We start from the raw sequence: 23669 nt of genomic DNA, 5'->3' as shown, positions 1-23669 counted from the left end.
GAGCAGCCTCCCCCGGCTCCCCTCAGCCTCTCCCTGCCTCCCGCCGAGCAGCCCCGCGGCGCTGAGGCGGCGGTACCGGCTCCGGACTACAAGTCCCGCCGTGCCCGCCGGCCCCTGCCTCCGGAAGAGCCGCCGCCTCCCCGGGACTTCCTGAGGGCCGGGCTGGCGGCAGGGCTCGGTACGCTATTACGGCTGGGTGATTTATTTATTTTTTATTCCTTTATGATCGCTGGTAGCGCACAGCGGGGAATGGCGGCGGGAGGGGGGGGGGGGGCGGTGGTTGAGCGGTCGCGTCCTGCCTGCCGCCGCCTCAGCCCCGCTCACGGTTCTGGGGGGGGGAGCCCCGGGGGACCGGGACCGGGATCGGGATCGGAATCAGGATCAGATCCGGGATCGGGATCAGGATCGGGTCCGGGATCGGGTCCCTCAGCGCCCCCCCAGCCCGCCCCGCCGAGCAGGGAGCCCCTGCTCGCCTCACGACCCCCGCCCCGGCGTCCCCTCCCCACCCTTCTTGCCCCCTCCCCGCTTGGAAAAGAGGCATTATTTTAATAAATATTTCCTTTTGCCTGCTCTGCGGGGCGGCAGGGTGGCGTTGAGGAAGTTTGTTTTGAGCTTAAGGGGGCTTATTTTGATCTTAAGCAGAGGGACTGGCGAAAGCTCAGCAAAAGCTTCTTCAGAAGAGCCCTGAGCTGAGGGCAAACAGCCTGAGCCAGTGGGCAGGGCAGCCTGACGCCCTAAATGCGGCCCTCCTCCTTTCTTAAACATTTGTGCTTTGTTGCTTTGATTTTTGGGGCTGGTCCTGCCCTCAAGTTTTTTCTTCCCCTGTGACACAAATGACCGTGGTGTCCTCAGGTCTGTGAGGGCAGCCTCCTCGCCAGCTGGCTCTTCAGCCCCAGGGAAAAGGCAGCACGAAGAAAGGAGAGAAAAGAAACCAAAATCTGTCTGTAAACGAGTGAAAAATATCATCGTGTCGCCTCTGAGAAAGCTGGCTGAGACTGAAAAGCTCTGAGGAATGGCTATTGCAATAGCAGGGTCTGTGAAACCATACGTGGTGTTAAGGTCAGCTCCAGGACTCGGCTTTAAAAGGCTGGGTGTCTTGGCCAAATAAGAGCTTTGTTTGCGTACGGTGACACGAAGCGGGTAGTAAATCTCGTGCTTTGGGCTTTAAAGTGATTACACGAGGAAGGAACTTTTCCCCCAGCGTTGCACAAGTTGCGGTGTTGTGCTTTCCTCCAGAGACCTCTGTTATCTGCCATTGCGTGGTGAGAGGGGAAGAAGAAACAGGGAAGGAAAAGCAGCTCTTGTCTGTGACCACCAGCCCGTGCAGTCTGCAGGCTGTTCCTAGGGCTGGCCTCACCGTGCCACAGCTCCAGCTGCAGGTGCTGTTTTCCCCTGAGCCAAGCCACCCAATTTATGTGCTGGGTGCATAACTCTGTGTGCCGGTGTCTCCAAGGTGGAGTAGCTGAGTCCCTGCCCAGCTGGGTCATTTCCCCAACTGTGTGCAGAAACAAACTGTGCCAGCGCCGCTGAGGGAGTGGGATTAGTGTGGCCTGAGCCAGTACTATGAAACAGTGTGGTGTATCGTAGCTTTAATGACGGAGCTGTTTGGTATCTGGACGTTTGGGCAGATGTCACCCATGCCTTACAGGTAGGGCACTAAATTCTGACTTGCCATGAGTTAGTGACAGACGGAGCTGCAGTGTAGGGCTTGAGAATGAACGAGCAGGCTGTCCTCACAGTTATTTCCCATTTCTAGCTGTGCAAGTCCACCCTTGGGGTGCATTTTGTACTTGTTCTTTAATTCATTTGCTTCCTTCTTTTCTCCCTTCCCACCTTCTTCTATTTAAGTGAGAAGAAAAATGACCTAAGCACCATCTGACCTTTGTGGCCCAGGACAGGAGCAGGGTTGGAGCATGGCTTTGCCTGGAAGCTCGCGGAGGCAGCCCACAAACAGGAGCCTGGTGTCCCACTGCACTCACCACCACGTTGCTGTCTTCCTGCTCACCTTCTTCAGGTAGGCTAAGCGCCTTTCTGCACGGAGGGGGGTTCATCTCAACAAATTTGGAGAGGTACAGAGCATAGAAGGAGAATGAGGGTCTCTGAGGCTTGAAAACAAACTCAAAAGCTAGTGATGACTGGTCTGGGAGTCCTGCAGTAGTGGAGCGATGTGTGCTGTGCCTCTGGGGAGTCCTGCCACAAACAGGGCTCATTGCAAAGGTAAGACCGACTGTGCCACGCAGGCAGTGGTCTGTTGTGGGTGTGGGGAGGTGCATGCTGAAAGGGAGCAGGAAGCAAATCCTGGTGCTCAGAACTTGTTTAATGCCTGATCCGACTGAAGGATCTTCTTTAAGTGCTGTTTGCAGGGGGCAGGCAGACCTCTAGAACAGGGATTTCTCTGCTTCAGACCTGAGGGTCTCCCAGATTTGTGTTGAAAGCTCGTCTGTTACACCTACTGACAAGAGCTGGAAAAACATGCTGCTTCTCTATAGAAACTGCTTCGCTGTGATCTTTGATCCTCACAGCAATACTGCCACTGATGCTTAATCTGCCTTTGGGAGAGCACTTGTGATGGTGGTTAGCAAGATGAATGTGTTCTTTTATTTCTTTATTATTCTTTTTCTAACTGTTGCACAGTCACCTTCTCTTCTGAAAAGAAGAGAGGAGCTCCTTTGCAGTCCAGACCATGTCACACTTCCCCGCTAAAATCAGTGTGTGTCCCCTGTAATTTTGGGGGTTCTGTTACTAACAACTATCTCTAAAACGGTCAGTCCTCTGCTGCTCACTGCCTGCTCAGACAGCTTGTATCTGAATTTTGAGTCTCACCCTTTCCCACTTGACCTATGGAGATTTGGCCAAACCGTGCGTGTGTTTTTTCTGGCAGCTACTCCTTGCTCCATGCTTCCAGAAAGACATTCAGTAATGTCAAAGTCAGCATTTCAAGCCAATGGACTCCCTCCTGCCTAAACAGCACAGCCCTTGAGCTCCGGCCATATGAGGTAAGGATATGAGGGGCTATCAGGTGCCAAGAAAGATGGGTAACTTCCAGTGTGCTCAGATTGAGGTGCTGATGATGCCCTTTTTCTGAGAGAGACAGTTCTCTGAATGTGAGTGGGAACTTGGTCTCTGAATTGTAGCTTTCTGGATCATCGGCTGATGGTGACATCTTTCCTGGTAGTCCCCAGAGAGAAATTGCCAAGAAATTGGTGTTCCAATGGAAACAAGGACCACAAGAAAGTTTCTGTAGGAATCAGAAGGGAGGAGGTGAGGGAGGGGGAAAGAGGGGCCCTACCTCTGAAGTGTCAACAGCAATAAACAAAAGTGGTGAAAGGGGTTACAGCGCTCTTAACATCCTGCCAGGGCTTTCTGATGGTGGTGGGGCTGCTGCCCTGTTAAAGGGGTGGTCAGTGTAGGAGAGAAGACTCTGGGAAGTACTAGCTGCTTATCATAAATGGCATTTTTTCTTGTATCTGAAAGGTGTTATTTTCCAAAACTCCGAACATCCAGTATCTGATGTCTCTAAAATCCTAGCTTTGGGGAAAGCTGTGGGAGTTTTGGCAGTGTTTGCATGCAGAAAAGGAAGCTGTGTGCTGCTTACACCTCACAAACGGGAACGCAGGAGCTGCCCACTAGCTCGTACCTGTAGTCCTTTTAGGAGTATGCTTGTTTTTAGCAGTGGTCTGTCCTGGTGCTTTTGAGAAGTGAAAGGGAGTTCCAGGTCAGCTGATTAAGCTTTATCTGCATTACAAATCACCAGTTAATTGAATGTTTGGCTGAGGAATAAATGCTGACTTGTGATTAGTGAAAACAGTAAGTTGGGCCTGGGCTTCATAGTATGGCAAAAAGGAATTCACATCTCTGGGATGCTAAAACAAACGAGGTGATGTTTGTGTTTTGTTCCTTAACTGATATCCAAACAACTAGAATGCTTTAGAAGCTGTCATGATCTTTGTGGTATAAAGATGATCCAATTTTTTGCTGGATTTTAGATGTATGTGTCCAATTTTGACCAAAAAATGGTCAAAATGGCCCTCCTTTCCTTTTGGCATTAATTCAGGTTGCCTGATCTAACAGTAAAGTGCATTTTTGGAGGCTGATGGACCAGACTAACAACATGAACATGCTGTCAATTTTGAACTTTGATACATCTTTTTAAGTACAGTTGCTCTTTATTTTTATGCTTAAAAATAATTGTTTGAAAATGTTTTGCAATTGCTTCATGAGTAGACCCTATATGTTTTTATCAGAGGGACAACTTAGGTCTATACTTCTCAGCCTTTAAAGATTTGTAAGTCCTCTGGAGGCTGTGTAATGAATTTAAGTCCAATAACAAGAGATTTGATTCTCATATCTTTGTAAGACTCTTAATAGCTTCTGGAACTGCAGGGATAAACTGTGGTTAAAAGTTGAAAGCTAACGGTGTATAAGGAGGTATGGGTGGCTTCAAGTGGCAACAAATACTTTTCCAGGTCTTTATTAGTTCTCTTTGACACATGAGACTTAGGCAGAAAATGTGTTGATAGGCCTTACCAAAATTAAATCTCTTTAAGATGTGTAACTAGTGTTGTCCATACAGAATGCTGTTCTGGGGAGGGAGAATCAAGCTAAAGATAATGATATGAGAGTTAGATGCATGGATTGTTTGCTTGTGTTTTTTTGTTTGTTTGTTTGTTTTTAATGGGGGTACAGTGGGGAGGGAGGAAAAAATTGTCCTGATTAGCTTTATTCGTTCTTCAAGTCGTCCTCAAAGCTTACTGATTTCCAGTGATGTCACTAATCTTGGTTTGGGGACAATTGAGTCTTTTCCCTTTTTTGATCATACTGCAAATAAAATGAAACTGAGGGTAAGCACAAAAGTAACAAAATCAGTGACTGGAATTCATTGTAAATAGTTTTCAACCAGTCTATTTCTTCCCCTCGTTCCTCTCATGCTTTCTTTTCTATTTGTGGTCTGTCATTTCTTATTGTGGTTGCTGCCACAAATATTATAAGGGAATTATTCATTTAGTGAAGACAGTGAGATAACTACAGAAGAGACATCGCACGTAAAGCAGGATATGTCTTTATTGTATTATTCATTAAGATGCTCATCAGTGTTTCTGTGTAAGAAGCTGTCTAGCTGGTGCATGCTTGTTAGAAGTAGGGTTTGTGTTGCCATGTCACTTGTCTTGATCCAGGTAGAACTAGCATTTCTCACACGGCTTGCTAGCTTGTCATTTAAGAGTGAAACAAAGTGGCACTGGGCATTTTCTGTAGTACATAACATAAGAATTGTTCTTGATTTGGTAATTCATGTGTTGGAGAAATAGGAGGATGCTGGGGGCAGATGCTCTTCTGCTTTGGAGTTGCAGTTTGTGTTGAAAAATAATACAGTGAGCTGTGCTTCAACGTTTTTCCTTACTTGTTACAATTTTCTCTGTAGCTCTGGAACAGCAGCCATTTATTTCCAAATGCAGAAGAAGCAACTCTCTTCTTGGGAACATTGGACACTATCTTTTTGTTCTCCTATGCTGTGGTGAGTAAAACTAACCCCAAGCTGCCAAGCTTTGGTTAAATTTGATGGGGACCCTTACATCTGCATTTGGAGCAGAGTAGCAGGATGTTGGACTCACCTAGCACTAATTAATGCAGTTAAAAAGCTTAGTTCAGATTTTTTTCCTTTCGTTCTGTCCATTCTGTCTGTGCCTGTGTCCCATGTGAACACGCTTGTTAACAAATGCAAGAGATACTACACTGTCAGTTCAAACTTTCTCACACCCCTATCACCAGTGGGTAGGAAAGGCAGTTCTGTCTCTCCAAGAACTCTCAGCTGAAATTTTTAAAGGTAAGAAATTTAGTGAACAACTTAAAAAGCAGGGATTTTTTGGTGGCAGAAGTGGTTAAAACCAAACAGTAAGTTGGTATAGTGACATTTGGGTCAGCTTCTACTTCTTTTTAATTCTTGCAGGCCATGGATGCACATTTTGTGGCTTTACTTGATGCCTTGTTTTGTTCTTAGGGTCTCTTTGTCAGTGGCATTGTTGGGGATCGCCTGAACTTACGCTGGGTTTTGTCTTTTGGCATGTGTTCGTCTGCTCTGGTGGTAAGTTGGAACTTACTAGCATGATTTAGAAACATCTCTGTCAGGATTTAGGGGCAGGGCTCTATTTTAGGAGCAGAGGCTCTATTTCTGTGTGAATCTTGCCACGAACTGTCGCTGTAGCTCAGTGGTCTCAAAGTCTCAGCGTAAAACTCTGTCCTGGCTGCACTTACTTCCTTGTGTCAAGCATAAGGCTACATGAGATGACTCAGCTCTTCCTGAAATACCTATTTATGGGTAGTGTGTCAGAAGGAAATGCCGAAGTTTGAGGCACTGGCTAGAGACTTGATGAATAGCTTTTGTGCAAGATCGGTGTATTTGGACATTTTGCGACTGCCTGCTGTTACAACTGTTCTCCAGGCCCACGTATGCTGTCATCGAGTTTTTTGCCTCCAGATGCGATTTCTGCTCCCTTCTTTAAAGGGCATGCTAACAATACGAAGCATTCATCTGCCTGTTTTGTAACTGGCCGGAGGGCAGATGTCAAAAAAAAGTATGTCTGCCTAAAACAAAAGCATTCTTCAGGTTCAAGCCGCTGCAGATCAGCATGAATGAGTCTTATCTCATTGTGGCTTTCTGGTAGCTGAAGTAGTGGTAAAGTGTGTGGCGTGCTTTTGATTTAGCCAGCGGCTACAAGCCCTACTATGGCCTATTGCATTCTGCAAATGTGTGACCACAGACAAGCATCGAGCACAGCATGCCACAAAGGGTGTTTATTTGGACTGGCTTACAGTAAGACTTGCAGTAATTTGAAATCTAGCTGTGGTATTTATGTTAATTTTTGCTGAGATAAGGAACTACTGAGGGTTTTGTGTTTGCATAGAGCCTTGTGGATTCAGATGTCAGTACAGTGACAAATCATGAGGCTACTTTATTTTTAGTGTTGTTACTACAAGAATTTGTCTTTCTTCTCCTCTCCGATTAGGACTGCTATTTATAAAAATAAGTCTTTGGGAGTGGAAGTGCCGTGCTCTAGTGCGTGTATCTCACGAGTTGTTTTGGCTCTGGAGTTAGTGCTGCGGTGGCTCAGCAGAGGGTGCTGTTAGCTCTGAGCCATTCCTCAAACAATACCAGGCCTAGCTCTGGCCTGGCCGCTGCGGGGGACCTTCTCCCTGAAATATGATTACTTCTTTAAAACCTCGCTCCTGGCTTCTAGCAGTAGTCTCATGTGTTTTCTTTTGTGTGTGTGGTTGTGGGTTTGTTTGTTTTCATTTTTAATTCCTCTCTAGGTATTCTTCTTTGGCACGCTCACAGAATGGTTGCATTTCTACAACAAGTGGTTCTACTGCTGTCTCTGGATTGTGAATGGCTTGCTGCAGTCCACTGGCTGGCCCTGTGTGGTTGCTGTCATGGGCAATTGGTTTGGAAAAGCTGGGTAAGTTGAGTTTTCTGCAGTGACTCATTTCTCTGACTCGCTGAGTACAGGCTGAGCTGAAAGTCTCAAATAAAAAAGGCAGAACTCTATTTTGTCAGCTGTTAGGTCAGAATTGAAGTTCTGTGGGATGAGACATGCCTTTCTAGTTACTATTACCTCTTTTCTTCTGGAGCCATGGAACAGTTTGGTGTGAACGCAGATGTGTGTACTAAAGGCACAGGGTCAAGCTTGGGAAGTTTCGTAGTGCAGAGTGGCTGAATTCAAATTGCCGTGCCACTGGAAGACCTGTTTCTGACCACTTACCGCTAAGGAGACCAAATGGAAACTAACTTTTACTGTGGTTTTGAGCCTGTCACTTGGGGATATTGAGCTATAGTCATGGCTTGTAATCCTGATATTGCCAGCTTGCTGCTGCTGTAATGCTAGTGGTTCAGGATAGAACATTTCTTGCTTATTGATTTGGTACCCCCAAGTTACTCCATTGTAACTTTATAGATAAATTAAAGTTCATTCTAATGTTATATGTCTGTCTAGCTCTTGATGTCACCTCTCCCTGCAACCTCTTTTCCAAATTCTCTTCTGTTTCTGCAGGAGAGGCTTTGTGTTTGGACTCTGGAGTGCCTGTGCATCTGTAGGAAATATCCTTGGGGCATTCCTTGCCTCCTGCGTTCTCAAATACGGCTACGAGGTAGGTATTGCTGTCTGGCTTCTAGCTAGGGCTGTGTGTCTGGGTTATGCACAGACTAGTTTCTTATCTTGTCTCTGAAAGATAATAGAAATAGTTTTCTTTTTATCTGAGTGTCCAGTTTCATTTTCTGAAATTCTGTGGTAGGAAGCAGTAGGCAGAATAGAAGGAGTACCTGACCCTTTGGGCTTAGGAGGAATGAACCTGAGACTTCTCTGCAAACGTGACTGGTATTTTTGAAGAGCCCTAATGCTGTAGTATACCTTCTTCTGTTTTGGGTCAAAATGCTCTTCATCCATCACAGGTTCTCACTAAACTGAATTCACTGCTGCTGAGTAGTGGTGAGGATTTGACAGACAAGGAGATGACAGACAACGTACGGTGGGGAAGAGGCCAGGAATGCATTACGTCCCTGTAGTGCAGCAGGCAGGCAATTGAAAACAGGGAATGTTTGTGAATGTTGCATATTGGGGCACATGACCTATAAGACAGACAAACAGGACTGAGTTTGTTCAGGATGGAGACGAGGAGGCTTAGGGGGTACCAAGTAGTAGTCTTCCAGTGCCTATGTGAAGGCTGATGAGGAATCAGAGCCAGACTCTTTTGGGTTACAGGGTGAGAGAGCAAAAATCACGGTACAAGGTGAATCAGGGAAGGTTTCATCTGCGTGTTTGGAAAAATATTTCACTGTGAAGTTACTTAAGGACTGGAACAGGGGCCCGAAGTCTGGAGAATCTGCTTTTGGAGGGTTTCAATACCTGGTTGAACAGACCTCTGAGCAACCTGGTCTGAATTTGGTGTTTGACTATGCTTTTGAGCAGTCCCTTCCAATGTAGTTGGATCTGTGGTTGTGTTGGGTGAACTCCTTCATCACTGCTGACACCTCAGTAAACTGAAACAGCTTTTGTGGTGTGGTCTTTTAGCCTAGCTAGAACCAAGTCTTTTGAGGAGATGCAGAGGTTACTTGTTTCCAGGTTTTATGGATCTAGTCTGGGTTGTTGTAACTATTTTTACTCTCTGACAAGGTTGGGTTATAGAGAGATCCTCATTGATCAAGGAAGCACACGTGACTGGAAGCCTTTTAAAAATAATCTTTTGTTTATTTATCTGCAGTATGCTTTCTTGGTGACTGCCTCAGTGCAGTTTGCTGGAGGAGTCATTGTCTTCTTTGGGCTCCTGACTTCACCAAAGGAAGTGGGTAAGTAGAAGAGGGCTGCAGCATTTCAGCCCCTTCATGGAAATGAGATTTGCAGCTTTCCGTGTAGTACTAAAAGTGCTGCTTGTTCTGACAGCACTAATCCTCAGGATTCTTACGAAATGGTGTTCCACTTTAGGGTATTTAATGCAGCAAATGCTCTCCTTACCAAGATCACTCTAAATGCCAGTATGCATCATCCATATAGTCTGGATATTTTTAAAAGCAAGATGAAACAGCCTGGCTGTAATGCTTCCATTAGGATGTGCCTAATTCTCAGTTTTCCTTCACCTGGAAAATCAATAATTTTATTTTTTTTTTAAGAAACAGTGATCAAACTAATAACTGGCTGTTGCAGGAAGAAAAACTGTGGCAGGCGTTAGCTCTGCGGTGGGAAGGGAAAGTGCTTTTTGTGTGCAGGTTCCCAGCAGCCAGTTAAACAGCCCTCAGGCAGGACGTGGTCCTTTTCTGAGGAGGTGGTGGCTTGTGTGTAACAGGAGAACAAAAGAACGTTCAGGCTTTGACAGGGCCATGGAGGAGGTTTCCCAGGTGCCTGCAAAGGCTGTAAAGTTGGTAGCACTAACACCACCATAAACAGCGTGCGTACGAATGCTCAGCAGCCCAAAAGCTCAGTGCAGTCCCTGGGCCTTCGTTCCAGCAGAGGCGTTGACAGGCAGCGGCTGTCTGAGCGGCTGGTGGCACGCTCTGCCTCCACACGGAAGGGAGGTGGTAGCCAGGAGCCAGGCTGAAGGGTCCCAACAACTAAATAAGGGGGGAAATGCACTAATGTGTTGTCTTCCAACTAATGGCCAGACATTCAGAACAGACAAAGCCGGCGCCAGGATCAGACAGAATACTTTCAAGAGCATTAGAAGATAAAGGGTAGAACCTGGCGGCACTGCAGAACACCATCTAGAAGAGTTTCTAAGCCAGAGGATGGAGGTATGGGAGAGCGAGGGAACTGCTAGAAGTGAGAATCACTTACAAGAAGCGGGCGTAGCTTTAGAGCGGGGAGAGGGTGAGCAGTCTGCGGTCCCTTGTCCCTGTTGCATATCCCCTGTGTACCTCAGGCCTTCCTGAGCTTGGAGCTGACGACGAAGGCAGTGTCGAGGAAGATGCCAACAGACCGTTAATGGGTGATGACGATGTGGATGATGATGACCGCAACTACTCCATTCAAGCAGCTGACACTGACAGCCAGCCAAAGGCCATTGGCTTTTTCCAGGCTTGTTGCCTTCCAGGTGTAATACTGGTGAGGACACGGATTCTTGAGTGGGATCTGACTTTTTATGTTGTTAAACATAATCCTGACTTTTTGTGTTGTCAGCATTTGTTGATGTGATTGTTAACATGTTGACCGTGTGTTTTAGTTATCAACATTCAATAGAAGAGAGTCCCTGAGCAAAGGCAGTGGTTGTAGGATGCTTTCTTGGTAACCCAAAAATGGGATTCTTACTGCCAGCAGAGCATCACACCAAACTGTGGCACTGATATTTGGGTGTGCTTTTTAGTTGCTTTAGAGCAGAAAGCTGGCCAGGAAAGCCTTAATCGTCATGATGTAACGTGACAAAGTGGGTGTTTTAAAACTACGACTGGAAACAAGGCCTGGTGATGCAATTTCCCCATATCCTCATCCTGTCCCCTGTGTGAGAACTTGCACTTCTGCATCGACAGCGTTGCCCAATTTGTGGATTTGATCCAGCAGAAAAATTAATCTACCATTAAAAAATACTGTTAGTTTCCCGTGCAAGTGGGCTGTATGTCCCTTGCATAGTGGAGCCAGCATGAGAAAAAGGCCAGGAGGGCTTGTTCAGTGGTACAGTGTGAGCTGCTGGGATTTGATCATGAAGCAGAATTACTGAATGGATGGTATTGTCAGATAATGAGTTAAGCAGCTGGTTGTTTTGATTAAGGCAATGCAAAATCTAGAAAGGTTTGAGTGGATTGTCAGTGTCAAGCGTGCTGAACAACCACAATTCTGTTGGTAAGACCTTGGTTGAGGGATGGCAGATGAAAATATAGCCATCTTGAGTTCTTGCCTAATACGGCTAAATGCTGTATAAGCCATGGCTTGGTTTTGGTGGTGCTAAGAATGGGATGGCATACAAGGAACCTTCAGTTTCTAAGCAGTGGTCGAGGCTGCCTCAGTTGGTGTGGCTTTTTTTCGTTGGCCAGAACATAAGGAGGTACTGTACAAACGGTGTTGCTGCTTCTATACTTGGAATTTTGAGGGCATCTTCTGTGTACTAACACAGCAACGTGAACACCTCTGAGGCTGTGAGTTTTATCTGATGTCAGATCAGTGACCAGGCAAGCCGGAGTGCTGTCAGATCAGTGAGTGAGAAGCCAAATGCTGAGAGAACCTCCACAGCTCTGTTGCAATCCTACAAAGATTTTATTTGACTCATTTTTCTGTAGTTGCTCTCTTCTCCTGCTGAGTGATATGGTTGGAAAAGTTTCAGTATAGACAGTTTTCCCTTGGGCCTCTAGCAATTCAGTGTTTAATTGGTCATACAATCTGGATGACAGTTTTTAAGCATGTTGTAATAAATATTGCTTTGTATGGCGCAAATCTTCACACCCAGAGGCAGGAGAACTCTACCATTCCTATGTATTACATATGTGATGGAGGTTAGTTTGTGTCCTCTAAAAGTGGAAAAACAATTAAAATACAGCAAAAATGATGTATTTATTGGTAGAATTTCAGAAGAGCTGATTTTGTGCTGTTTGATATATCAAAATATTCTGCTTTTTAAAAGTCAAGGACAGCAGCATGCATATACATACATTCTCAAAAGCTGTGCCCCTAGCAGGGTATTTTTTCGTTAACTCATTTAACTCTTCAAATACGGGTTCCTTAAAGTGCACTGCCAGTGTTTATCAGGAGGCATTACCGCAATAGTGTGCCTCATCCTGCTGCATTCTGGGCCAGCGATCCCAGAGGAGGAACTGTTACCATGTAGGAAGGCTCTAAAGGAAATCTGCTAGCGAGCGAAGGAGCAGGCAGGGGCAGGAGCTGTTGTCTCAGCTGTTGTGTTTGGAGCTGTGTGCTTAGCTTTGGCCAAACCTTTCACCTTGTGATCTTGTGTCCTGGAATACTTACCTGGGGGTCACGAATGAAGCTTTCTCTCTCCTGGTGCTGTAAGCAGGTGAGCCCTCTGAACAACAAAAGGCAGCAGAAGAGAAACTACTTCGTGTAACTTTGTTCAGCATGATGCACAGATGACTAAATCTCAGGCTTGTTTCATGTCATACGGTTGGCTCCCTTCTCTTTAGAAGGTGAATTAAATTTCTTGTTGTGTGGTTTCTGGTTTTTATTTTTGAAGCCTGGTGTCAGTTCCTCTCAAGATTGCATGGGAAGCATTTTAACCCATTGCATTCAGTGAAAAGAAAATAACCTTCTTGACAGTGATTTCTGTATTCCCGGGTTCCCTTTGATGTTCAGCATTAAGCTTTCATAATGCTGCCTTCTTAAATGAAATGCAGAAGCACTTCCCTCTGAAAGCTTCGTCTGGGTGTAGAGCTTTATGGGAAGAAGCAGAAACACTGCTTGTATTTCTCAAGTGCTAACTGTTTTCTGGCCCGCTCTTTGTTCCAGTATTCTTTGGCCTATGCCTGCTTGAAACTGGTGAATTACTCATTCTTCTTCTGGCTGCCCTTCTACCTCAGTAACAACTTTGGATGGAAAGAAGCAGAAGCTGACCAGCTCTCCATCTGGTACGATGTGGGAGGAATCGTAGGTGAGTGAGCGAGTGAATGACATCTTCCTGCAGCTGCCCTGCTAACATTTGAAAATGCAAGATAGCAAAAGCAGCTCAGAGCAGTCACATTCAGTGGAATCTAGCTGCTTACTGGATGTACAAAAAGGCCAGGTAGGTATGTGGCTGCTGGGCCGTTATCTAAAAGGCATAGCAAAATGTCCCCGAAAGAGTTCACACGTGATTTAAGGGACAGTGTAGCATTCTCAGACGCTGCCCCCAGCAGGCATTTTTCTTTATTTGCTAGGGCTTCCTGAAAAGCGCCCCCTACAAGGTGTCTCAGCTGCATGCTACCTCCTTTCTGTCAGGTACCCTTGAGGGAGAGGTGAGGTCTGTGCTATTGGGTTCTGTACTATACCTTTTGTCTCGTATTTTTAAGAACAGGCTCAGCACAAAACCCAATAGAGCAGGCGCAACTCTGTTATCTTTAGTGAAACCAAATGTAATTGCATTTGGGTCTGTTGGCTGCAAAATCCACCCCTATTCCTCCAGCATAAAGAGCGTACTGTGTATGTGATTAGGCTCCCACACTCCCATGTTCAATTTCTCACTTTATTACCTAGTCCAGTTAGCTTTCCTAGAATAGGCATCCTTGTTTTGGTATTTTCAGGGTCAGTTTTTCTGCCTCTGTGGCCTTTCTTTTATTATGCTTTCTCAAACATCCTAGTTTTTACCAGCAGAGCGGTTCCTGTGGAGGTAGCAAAGATGCATGAAGTGATTTGTATCACCTATCAGAGTTTGTTGCAATGAGCTCTCCACCTACCCTAAGTAGGTGAGACAGCAGGGAATGTGAGCCCCCTGTGTGCTTAATGCCTTCCCTGTGAAAAAGAACTGCCTTTTCCTGTACTTTCTATTAAAGAAAGCAGCCACAATGTTAAGCTTGCTCACGTCCAGAGTTGTGGTTGCTGTGATGGTCCTACAGGGGAAGGAAAAGGAAAGCAGGAGCACTGACTAGTTGCATGCCAAGACGAGGGGGAAGAAGTAATAAATTCCTGGGAAAGCAGCACGAGTAGTTTTCTCTGCTCTGTCTGGACCACTTAGGTGTACAGTTGTCTCTGTGTCTGGGGTTTAAGGGTGGCAGGAGACTTAGATTTTCTTGACAATCCTGAAAGCTACCTTCATAAGAAAGCAAGAGGCCACTGGGCTCAGTAAAAATGACTTAGCTATGTTCAAGGTGTTAGCATCCTAAGCCTGATAACGATTTATTTTTTTGTAGGTGGGACTATCCAGGGCTTGATTTCTGACGTGCTACAGAAGAGAGCCCCAGTGCTAGCAATGAGCCTGCTCTTTGCTGTAGGCTCTCTCTTTGGATACAGCCGTGAGTATGCTTTTGTTGTATAGTAATCAGAGGTTCCTTTGGTGCTTCTTAAAGAGAACCAAAGTACAGCCTGTTCGGATTGTTCTCTGGTCTTGAAGCTGCTTATGGATCAGGGTGGTGCCTTGTGGCGTATTTTACTTGGCGTGTGGCACCGCACAGAAAGAAATCTGTTATCTGGTTAATGAGGTGGAAAAGAATTTTTCTGAGTGGGAGGATTTCCCCGTGCCGGTGAGTTATGGTCCTAATCCTTCTCCAGTGTCAGTGAGATTTCTGGCACTGTCGTTGTATCAAAACCACAACTGGCAGAGCAGGAAATCAAAGGCGTGCCTCTGTAGTAAGAGGAAGGAGAATCTGGGGACAGAGCTGTGCTGAGGTACATGTGCTACAAAGAGGCAGCAGCTCCTAGGCTTCACCACTTACGCTTCTGTAAGTGGTAAAATTGAAGAGTTTCTGCCTCTTATAGAAGATACAGCTCTTGGTTATTTGTTATTGGAAGGAGTCTGCCAGGTAAACTGAGTAGGGCAGGCAGGTCTCATTTCTGTGAGACATCTCTGAAGCTCTTCTGAGGGCAGCAGTTTCGTATCTTGAGACATATTCTCCAGTGGTACCAGCGGGCTTTAACTCACTTCAATGTCATTTCTTTCCTGTGTGTCTCCCTCTGAAGTGAGGTGGTGATGCAGGACAGCTTTTATAGAGTGCTTTGAGATCTGTGGACAGAAACCATTGCCAGAGCTGGATGTGAACTGTGAAGTGTGCCTTTTGAGAGGCATGCTGGCTTACTCATCTGGTCTCAGAGTAAGGCCAGGGAGGTGTAATCATTAAATAGCAAGGGTTGGGTTTGGTGGAGTTTTGGCAGCTCTTGAGCTAACTCATTAGTGTCAAAAGTGAATTGGAAGCAAATACAGCTTTATTGCTGAGGAAGTTTGAAGCTTGTACTAGATAGCAGAGCAGCCAGAGATCCAGCTGTCTTGTGCTCAGCTCGACACGAAGTACTGTTGAGCCAGATACAGAAGGCTTAGACTTGCAATGCAGAGTTATTGCAGTGTCATCATTAAATTTCCCTTGGCCAAATTAGGAAGATTTTTTTATGCTTATATTGTGCTGTGCATAAGTGATAACAGGCTGAGAATATAAGAACAGGGCTGCAACTTGTCTCTCACATGGTAACTTGACCATGCGTGGCCTGAAGTTGGGGCAGTGAGTAGGGAGTTTTGATGATGCCTGGGTGGGAGGTATTGGGGAAAACAACGTCTGAGAAGCATGGAGGAACTCTGAGGGCAAAGCAATTCTTTGTGCATGGTATGGTTCCTGGAAAGGCAAGCAGAACCCTCAAATACCCAGGCATGGTTTTGTAAGGAGGAGTTTGGATATGGGGTTTTGTAGGGTTTTTTGCTTCTTGCTCAGCATTGCTTAGGCAGCTGCTGGATTGTTACCTCCAAAGCTAATCTCTGCAAGTTAAGCAAGAGCTTGGAAAATTCAGAATGGGTGGAAGAGGCTGTTCAAGTGCTGAGGGAAGTACTTTATGGTGGGAGAGTCTGAGTCTAACTTCTTCAGAAAGAGAGAGGAAGGATTCTATTACTGTTCAAGTGGTGTTTAAAGGCGAGTCCTCTGTCTCTTGACACGAGCAAGCTCTGTGTCGTGGGAAAAGTCATAACAAGGGCTGGAACCCAGACCCAGGCAAACCTAATCATGAAATAGGGCACAAACTTTTAATGGCAAAGGTGGCTTTTCCTACTGTAAAGTGCTGTCAGGGAACTTCTGGACCTTCCGTCTCTAAATGTGTTTGCAGTAAGACTAATCTCCGTAGAAGTCTAGTTATGTAGAAGCTACTGTTACTTTGTAGGTAACTGGAAAGGTGATTGAAACTGGATGTGTGCATACTTGTCTCTGATCCTAAATAAATGGCATTCTTGAGTTCATGTGTTTTATTTATACTTATCTGGTCTTTTTCCTGCAGGTTCTCCCAACAGCAAACCTATCAATGCTGTGATCATGACGATTACAGGTACTGTCTCAAATGGCACCGTCAGGCCAGTAGGAGTTCTATGTGTATGGATGTGACGTGTGTGTATGTGCTTCGTACCGGGATCAGTAACGCCACGTGTAGGTGGTGGTAGTGCATTTGTGTGCTGTCATCCCTGCTGGTTTTGCAGAAAGATTACTATCTGAAGCCCAACTTATGTTACCTTTGGAATAAAGCTGTAGAAAAACTGCCTTCCAGAGGGAGGTATAGGATATAGACTATATGGAATAATGGATTGGAACTACAGGGGTCTGCCTTGGCTCAATATAATGGAAGGCAGATTTATGCCAAAATACCTTGCAGTGACCTGGTGTCTGAGGCATGGACACATGCTAATTGCTGCTACCTGTGCTACAGCAACCATCAACTGTAGCAGGGAAGGAGTTGTATGCAAAGTCATGAGCTGCAGCTCAAATCTGAAGGTGTTTGTCAGAGCCCCAAATGCCCTGTGTACTGCGAAAGGTCACAAGCTTTCTGTGCTCCCAGACGTATGATGTTGTGTTATGGAATTAAGATTAGCCTGCATGAATAGAGCCTTTCTTTCCAAACACTCCTATTTCAGAATTCTCTGTCCTGTGGAGGTTTTTTTCTTCCATTTCTCCACCAGCCCTTGGAGAATGAAGCTATAGCATGGGGCTGTACTGCTCCAAAGTAGGGACATGTCTGTATCTGCTTCGTGTTGAGGGTTGGTATACGCATGCTGTTCAAAAGTAGCATTTTGTATTCAGTTTGGTGCATCCTGACTGTTCTTGCAGTGTGCCAAATCTAATTACCTTGTTTTTGCCGTTGAGTGAAAATGAGCTTGTTGGCAATTTCTGTGCGCGTACTGTGGGTGTGCGCAGTGTGCCAGGACTGCGCTCTTCAGCCGGGAAGGTAAGCTTCTACCCGCAGTCAGTCTGTGAGCACTGTCCCTAGAACGAGTCCTTTTCCTGAGCTGTGCATGGTAGAATCTGTGTTTTGAAGACGTTCTGTTGAGCATCCGTCCCCTTGCTTCTTTTGCACCAAGGCTGTTATCTCGGCAATTTCAGGCTTTTTCATCGGAGGCCCTTCCAACATGATCAGTTCTGCAATTTCTGCTGACCTGGGGCGTCAGGACCTGGTGAGAGGCAGCAGCGAGGCTCTGGCAACGGTGACGGGAATTGTGGATGGAACGGGCAGCATTGGCGCTGCAGTGGGGCAGGTGAGGCTGCAAAGCGAAACAGAGGTGTAGGGAAGGAGCCGGGGAGTCTGTTGTGGTTAGAGAGGTTAGTGTGCTCCTCGATCCAAAGTTGTGTGGAGCGTGGCAGGTATGTATGCATTTATTTAAGAAACAACCATGGGAATGTGTTTTATGTTTCCAGTGGAAGAAATGTAACTAACAAATAAATTAAGTATTCCCAGTGCTAACGCTACAGCAGTTCCATAAATCAAATGAGTTTGAGACATTCATATCCTGAACTGAAAAAAGCAAGACAAGGTCAGCTTCACAAAGAGTACAAATAAGATATTTTGAAATTTGTTTGGGATTTTTGCTCAAAGGTAAAAAAAAAAAAACCTTTGCTTACAGAAAAGTTTACCTGTATAACTGACTGAAATTAGAATGCCTGTTATGGTGTTTACAAAGTGATTTAAAATTTGCACTTATTTTTGGTTCCCCTTTTTTATTTGTGGTTGTCTCTTGCACCCTGTAAATCCAGCACCACCTGCTGCGATAGTCCTTCAAGTATGCTGCCAGGGGCCTGAAGACTAGACTGTTGCAGAAAAGGAAGCTGACAGTGTGCCCACTGGGGACGTTTTTACTTCTCAAATACAAGCGTTAGCTATGTGGAGGAACACAGCGGTGCTTTGGGAGGGGAGGACTTAGTAGGAGGATCAGAGCCAGTTCTATTCCAGGCATCCTCTAGCGCTGGTAAAATACCAACGACTTAGGCAAGGCACACGAGTTTTGCTCTGAAGGGATTTGGATTTGTTCTTGTCATTTATTGCCTGACGAGCACGATCGTTCTGTCTCTTTCATAAGAGAGATGCCACTTAGATCTGTTAAGCGTGGAAAATTACAAGTGCCTCGTGGCCGTATTACAGTGTGCTGCCACGCTCGCTTTTCTTATTACATTGTCTTCAGCGTTTCTCTCTTCCCCCGCACATACCATTGAAACTTCCGTCACCATAAAAACTGGGTCTGCAGTTCTGAAAAATCCCACCCGCCTCCCATCCTAACCTCGCGTTGATTTCAGCAGAGACAGCCATGACGACATTCTGGGGGTGTGTGAATAGCAGCAAACGCACAGGGAACGTGTTGGAAATTCAGACCCTGTTTTGTGCTCATGTACCCAGAAGAGAAGAAGGGAAGCCCTTGTACAGCAGCTGAATATAAATCTGCTAATGGGGAATACATTTTCTTTTAGAGACTGTGTAGGCTTGTAGAACCAGGATGCAGTTCGGAACAGACTGGAGTCTCAAGTGCCTTGCCTGCGCTGAAGGGTTAAGTAGTCAGTGGTTGCACAGCTCTTGAAAATGTGTCCTGTGTAATTTATAAGCCATTCTAGAGCTTTTAGTTCTTCTGAGAGTACTTATATCCACTTACATCCCAGTGTTCTGCTCAAAAACCTTGTATTCAGCAGAGTCAATTTGTCACCCCTTGAAGCTGCAGTTCAGTTCTGGCTCTGTGCTGCTGCGAGTTACTGTAAAGCTTCAGGATGGTCCCTGTGCTTTGAGACTGTGGGCTTTGCACAGAAAGGCTGCTGCCCTGACTCATCTGTTCTGACAGGAAAAGATCAGCTGGAAGGTTTTTGAGATCAGCTCTTTATGGAGTGTTAACAGCCCACAAATTCTAGAAAACGAAAGAGTAATGTCTGAGAGTCGTGCTTGTCTTCCCAGTTTGAGTCATGTTTTTCCTTTTCTTTTTAGTATTTAGTGTCCTTGATCCAGGAGAACCTAGGATGGATGTGGGTTTTCTATTTCTTTATTCTAATGGTAAGAAACATCCTTTTTTATTATTATCCTTGTGCTAAAGTTCAATTTGCAGTAGAAAGTTTTTGTGAGAGCATAACCGTTGTGACGTAGGCACGCAGCCTGTGTGTGTAATATCTGCAAGCTTTGGTGCAGTTATCAGAGTGGTCTGCGGTGTGCCTTTGCCTCAGGGTGTCTAAATCAGCGGGGTTCCCCTTACATCCTTTAAAGGCACATTGCTCAACAGGAACTGAGATTTTGGCAGACATCCAAAAATGCTTGCCTAAAAATACCTGTGTGCATTTCCCAAAGTGCATTCCACCTGGTTGGCTTCCAAGGCAGGACTTTGCTCATTCATCTCCGGGATATGTAATTCCTAATGTTTTCTGAGAGCTGCTTGTTTGTCAGCCCTTGAAAGTTAGTGGAAGGAGTGATGAAGATCTTGACACTAAAATGAAAGTGTCTTGGCCTGATACACCAGTGGGAGAGGGGATGGTTCAGGCCCTGATCTCCTCAGCATTGCTGTGGTGGTGAACACTGTTGGATTCACCTGTTCTTCCCTGCTGGAGGTGGCAGGAATTGTTTCAGCGTCTCTGCTGACTTTGGGACCAAAGCCACTGAAAAAGCCACTTTGGGACCTAGCAGGGGAGGCCTTTAGGAAGGCCTCTGGGAAGGAGAAGAGCTCAGCTTCTTCATGAAAAGGTCATGACAGCTGAAAGCACAGGAGCTTCTGTGCAGTCCCAGACATTTCGTCTGCTGTGCCACTGTGTTTTTGCTTCTTTTAGCCTGTATCTTTCTCTGAAGGCCTTGAACATTCATTGGAGTGCAGGAGGGTTGCAGCAGGGGTTGCTGTGCGCTAATTGTCCTGGTTATGCTTCTTCCCACAGACGAGTTCAACAATCCTGTTCATTTCACCATTGATAGTGAGGGAGATCAGATTGCTTCTGCATGAGCGGCGCCTGCGGATGCTGGCTGAGTGACTTCTGCTTGCCTCTGGGAGGCCGGCTGTCTGGGCCTGACAGCTGGGATGCTGCTCAGATCTCTGGGAGACTCGCTTGTTTCATCCTCCAGGTTTGGATTAACTCAAAATAGCTCTGCGAGGTGTGATGGACCCGCCTTTCTGAGCTCAATATCCAAGTACCAAATACCCGTCCTGAGACCGTCCACATCATGGAGCTGCTGATTTAAGCTAGACAATCCCCGGGGCTGGTGGATTGTCCCAGCCCACCAGGCTCTTTCCTGCCAGCAGTCGCTCTGGGGCCTGCTGCTGGGTGGTCTCACTGCTCTACCCTTTCTTATTTATTTCTGGATGTCCTGGCCAAAGGTCAGGTGTTTAAAACTGACATTGGGGAGGCTGTCTTACAATGAATTTTGATGCTTTGCTGTGCTGGCGAAAGCACACACTGCATTTCATGGGTAGTCTATGTAGCTTTTAGAAAGGGCAAAACTATTTGGAATTTGTGCTGTCCGATTGTTTCAAAAGTACTGTTGCTAAATCTCTGCAGAGATGGACCTCTGCTACCCCCAGCTAATAACTCTCATATTCCAGTAGATTTGCATGGAGAGGTTAACTCCATATTTGTTTTTAGCATTTTTTATTAATATTACTACTAATCTCTGGGAAATGAGATTTCGGTTTTTAAATATTTAAGCAGACAAATAGTGTGCAATACTTGGATAATGTTTTACTGTGATCTCTGAGAAAAAGCCTTAATAGATCCTTTGCCTCTAAAGGAACCTTGAATGGCTTTGGGGATCAGGAACGGGACACAATTACTTTCACTACCAGTTTGTTTTTTGAACTTTGATCAATACTGACCAAAATGGGATTGTCTGGTGACACTGAAGGAAGCTGGTGTCACTGATTTCGTTCTCATGAGGCAACTGCTTTTATCTCCAGCAAGGGAAAAATCAGAACTGAATTACATGAATTTAAGGGACCTGGCTGCTCTCAGATGTGGGCTTCCAGACAGGGACGGAAGCTTCCTCGTGGAACAGTATCATGAAGCAAGTGCTGCTGTCTCCCCCGTGTTCCTCTGCCTATGGCTGCACAGGGGACCTCAGACTCCAGGGTTTTGAAGCTGAGCTGTATCTTGAAGAGGAAAATAGATGCAAGTGAGCTCAGAAAACGTGACTGCACTTAGTATGGGAGTATTTGAGCATTTCACAGTGATGCGGTAAGGAGGGAAGCTGGCTGACACCTCTAACATTTGTTGGTGCTGTTAATGGGATCACTGAGTAACTTCTCAGCAAATTGTTTTCTGCTTTTGCCTTGGGATGTTCTGTTATGGTGCGTGTGTGTGTGTGTGTTAGCCAGCAAAACTTCTGAGCAAGTACTCCTTCCACCTAGTCAGCGATGCCTGGACAGGGGCAGATGAGGGCGCAAAAATTCTTGGAGCTGAGAATCTGAAACGTTTTTTAATGGGAAAATTTGCCTTTTTAAAACGTACGGTGATTTGTTTTTTAATTTATGAATGTCGATTTTTAGTCACGTGTTGATTGTAACGAGTGGAGCGTTACCAGTGCCTTACGGTCTTACTGTACGGAACGGTTGCTTGGTGATTGCTGCTTCTGCAGTGGTGGCTCTGTGCACAGCTTTGCTTCATTTTTACACTTGTTTTTTTACATTCTTTTTCCTTCTTGGTGGAGGTGATTCTTGCATTTTTTTGCTAATCCTCAACATTTCAGTGCTTGGGAAAACGATGGCTTTAATCTGACAGGGGACCTGAAATCCTGTTCCTCTCTCTTCTCATTCCTATCCCAATTTTGCCTGTATAATTAGAGCAGGGGACTGAGAATCTCTCATCGTGTTCTCACAATTATGCCCTGGGGCTGCCGTTCACATCCCAAGCTACTCATTAGCCCCCCTGTGCAAACAGAATCAAAACTCCCTGAAATTTGGTTCCAAAATTGATGGCAGCACCGTTTGCCCCAGCCATGGTGTCTGAGTCTCTCCGGTTTCAAATTCCAGCCTGGATGGGCTTTGTGGCCGGCCAGGCGCTAGATAAGCTGCTGATGAAAGGTGGGGTGGGAAAGGGACGTGGCCGGGGGCGGCGGGGAGGCAGGCCCCTGTAACAAATGGCTTCCTGTAAACACTTCTGTCCCCTCTGGAGAAGCGTCAGATGTGCTGCGAGCTCTGCAGGCACAGGCTGCCCAGCAGCTTGCCTCTACGGGTGCTGCTGCTCTCAGGCCCCTGTCAGTGAGCCGGGCATTCCCCTGGCTTTGGGATTTTTGTTGTTGTCGTCGTTGTCCTGCGTTTGGGTTCTGTGTATTTCCTCAAGGTGCTCAGACAGAAAACGGTTTTCAATCTGAGAATGTCCAAAATGATCTGGTAAATAAACTTAACCTGACTTGATCTGGGGTGACTCGTGTGTGTGTGTGCTTTGCGTCACTCTTCCCAGCGTGGTTCTGCTGAGCACACTTCTCTTCGTCCTCGTTGTAGGTGCAGCTCTGCCAGCTGCTTTCGGGTCGGCTGCTGCGAAGGCAGGTGCCCTGGGTGGTGCTTGCTCATGGGGTGACCACCTCGCTGCTCCCTGACTGCCACCTCAACCCAACCCACGTGCCGTGGTTTGGCACTCTTCCTCTTCAATCCCTCTTCAATAAGAAGTTCTGTGAGATCCCCCTTACAGAGATGCTTATAACGGTATACTCAGGGGTCCTAAATAAAGGAGCCAGAACACATTACCTGTGGGTTGGTTTTTTAATTATTTACTGCTCGGCATGTAGACGTCAGGTGTTCTGCCCTTGAAATTAAACTTGCCATGTGGCTGCTGGCGCTGCTGTGCCTTCTCTCCAGTGGCTCGTTTCGTTAAGCACAAATCCACACCCACACGTAGCTGTGTTTAAATGGACACAGTGGGAAACTTTGTAATTGTGTTTGTGTTTTATAGCTAACTGTAAATTCCGAGCTGAGCACAATACTCGCTGGAAGAAAGGAAAAAAAAAAAAAAAGCACATGCCTGCGTGTTCTGGTCGCTCACCTCCAAGTAGTTTGGTGCCATGATGCTGGTCTTCAGGAGAAGTAACTACTCATATTTTTACCCCTCTTCTGTCTCTCCCCACTGTTATGAATCGGATTGGAGTTTTCCAACCTGCTCTGGAAGTACCCTACGTAGAGTTTTGCTTGAATATGTATTTGAAGATGCTGATTGCAGCAGTCTCATCACCAGCGCTGTGACTGATCCCAGAGCCCTGCGTTTGGGCAAGTGGAAGTGTGGGAGTTACTCAGCTCTGGAGTGCAAAGAAGTGCACTAGGAAATGATCTCTGGACACTTAGCTGTAGCCCGGGAAGGGATGGGCTGTCTGAGCAAA

At 46.0% G+C, this 23669-nt stretch overlaps 1 protein-coding gene across 2 annotated transcripts; it reads left to right on the top strand.

Moving 5' to 3' along the window:
- The first annotated feature begins 25 nt into the window (after nucleotides 1-25).
- On the top strand, nucleotides 26-22713 carry SLC37A3 (solute carrier family 37 member 3). Of its 2 annotated transcripts, none has more exons than XM_027447759.3 (15): nucleotides 26-178; nucleotides 1849-2014; nucleotides 2882-2996; nucleotides 5420-5512; nucleotides 5996-6079; nucleotides 7306-7451; nucleotides 8043-8139; nucleotides 9250-9334; nucleotides 10402-10583; nucleotides 12930-13071; nucleotides 14306-14407; nucleotides 16365-16412; nucleotides 17459-17610; nucleotides 19317-19382; nucleotides 20246-22713. In XM_027447759.3, exons 2-15 carry the CDS (start codon nucleotides 1914-1916, stop codon nucleotides 20336-20338), a joined length of 1506 nt encoding a protein of 501 aa, XP_027303560.1. In that variant the 5' UTR covers nucleotides 26-178; nucleotides 1849-1913; the 3' UTR covers nucleotides 20339-22713. The 2 variants fall into 2 exon arrangements, with proteins under 2 accessions (XP_027303560.1, XP_027303521.1); XM_027447720.3 differs by having other exon boundaries at nucleotides 51-196.
- The last annotated feature ends 956 nt before the right edge of the window (nucleotides 22714-23669 follow it).

This window comes from Anas platyrhynchos, chromosome 1 (genome assembly GCF_047663525.1).
Source record: "Anas platyrhynchos isolate ZD024472 breed Pekin duck chromosome 1, IASCAAS_PekinDuck_T2T, whole genome shotgun sequence".
Taxonomy (NCBI): domain Eukaryota; kingdom Metazoa; phylum Chordata; class Aves; order Anseriformes; family Anatidae; genus Anas; species Anas platyrhynchos.
The sequence above is the reverse complement of the archived record's forward strand: the minus strand, read 5'-3'. Positions and strand labels throughout refer to the sequence as shown.

Excerpts from the sequence above, each read along its gene's own strand:
- SLC37A3 (XM_027447759.3), top strand. The coding sequence starts at position 1,914 with ATGGCTTTGCCTGGAAGCTCGCGGAGGCAGCCCACAAACAGGAGCCTG. Across the intron at positions 7,452-8,042 it reads AATTGGTTTGGAAAAGCTGG|GAGAGGCTTTGTGTTTGGAC; the intron begins GTAAGTTGAGTT and ends CTGTTTCTGCAG. Across the intron at positions 10,584-12,929 it reads GCCTTCCAGGTGTAATACTG|TATTCTTTGGCCTATGCCTG; the intron begins GTGAGGACACGG and ends TCTTTGTTCCAG.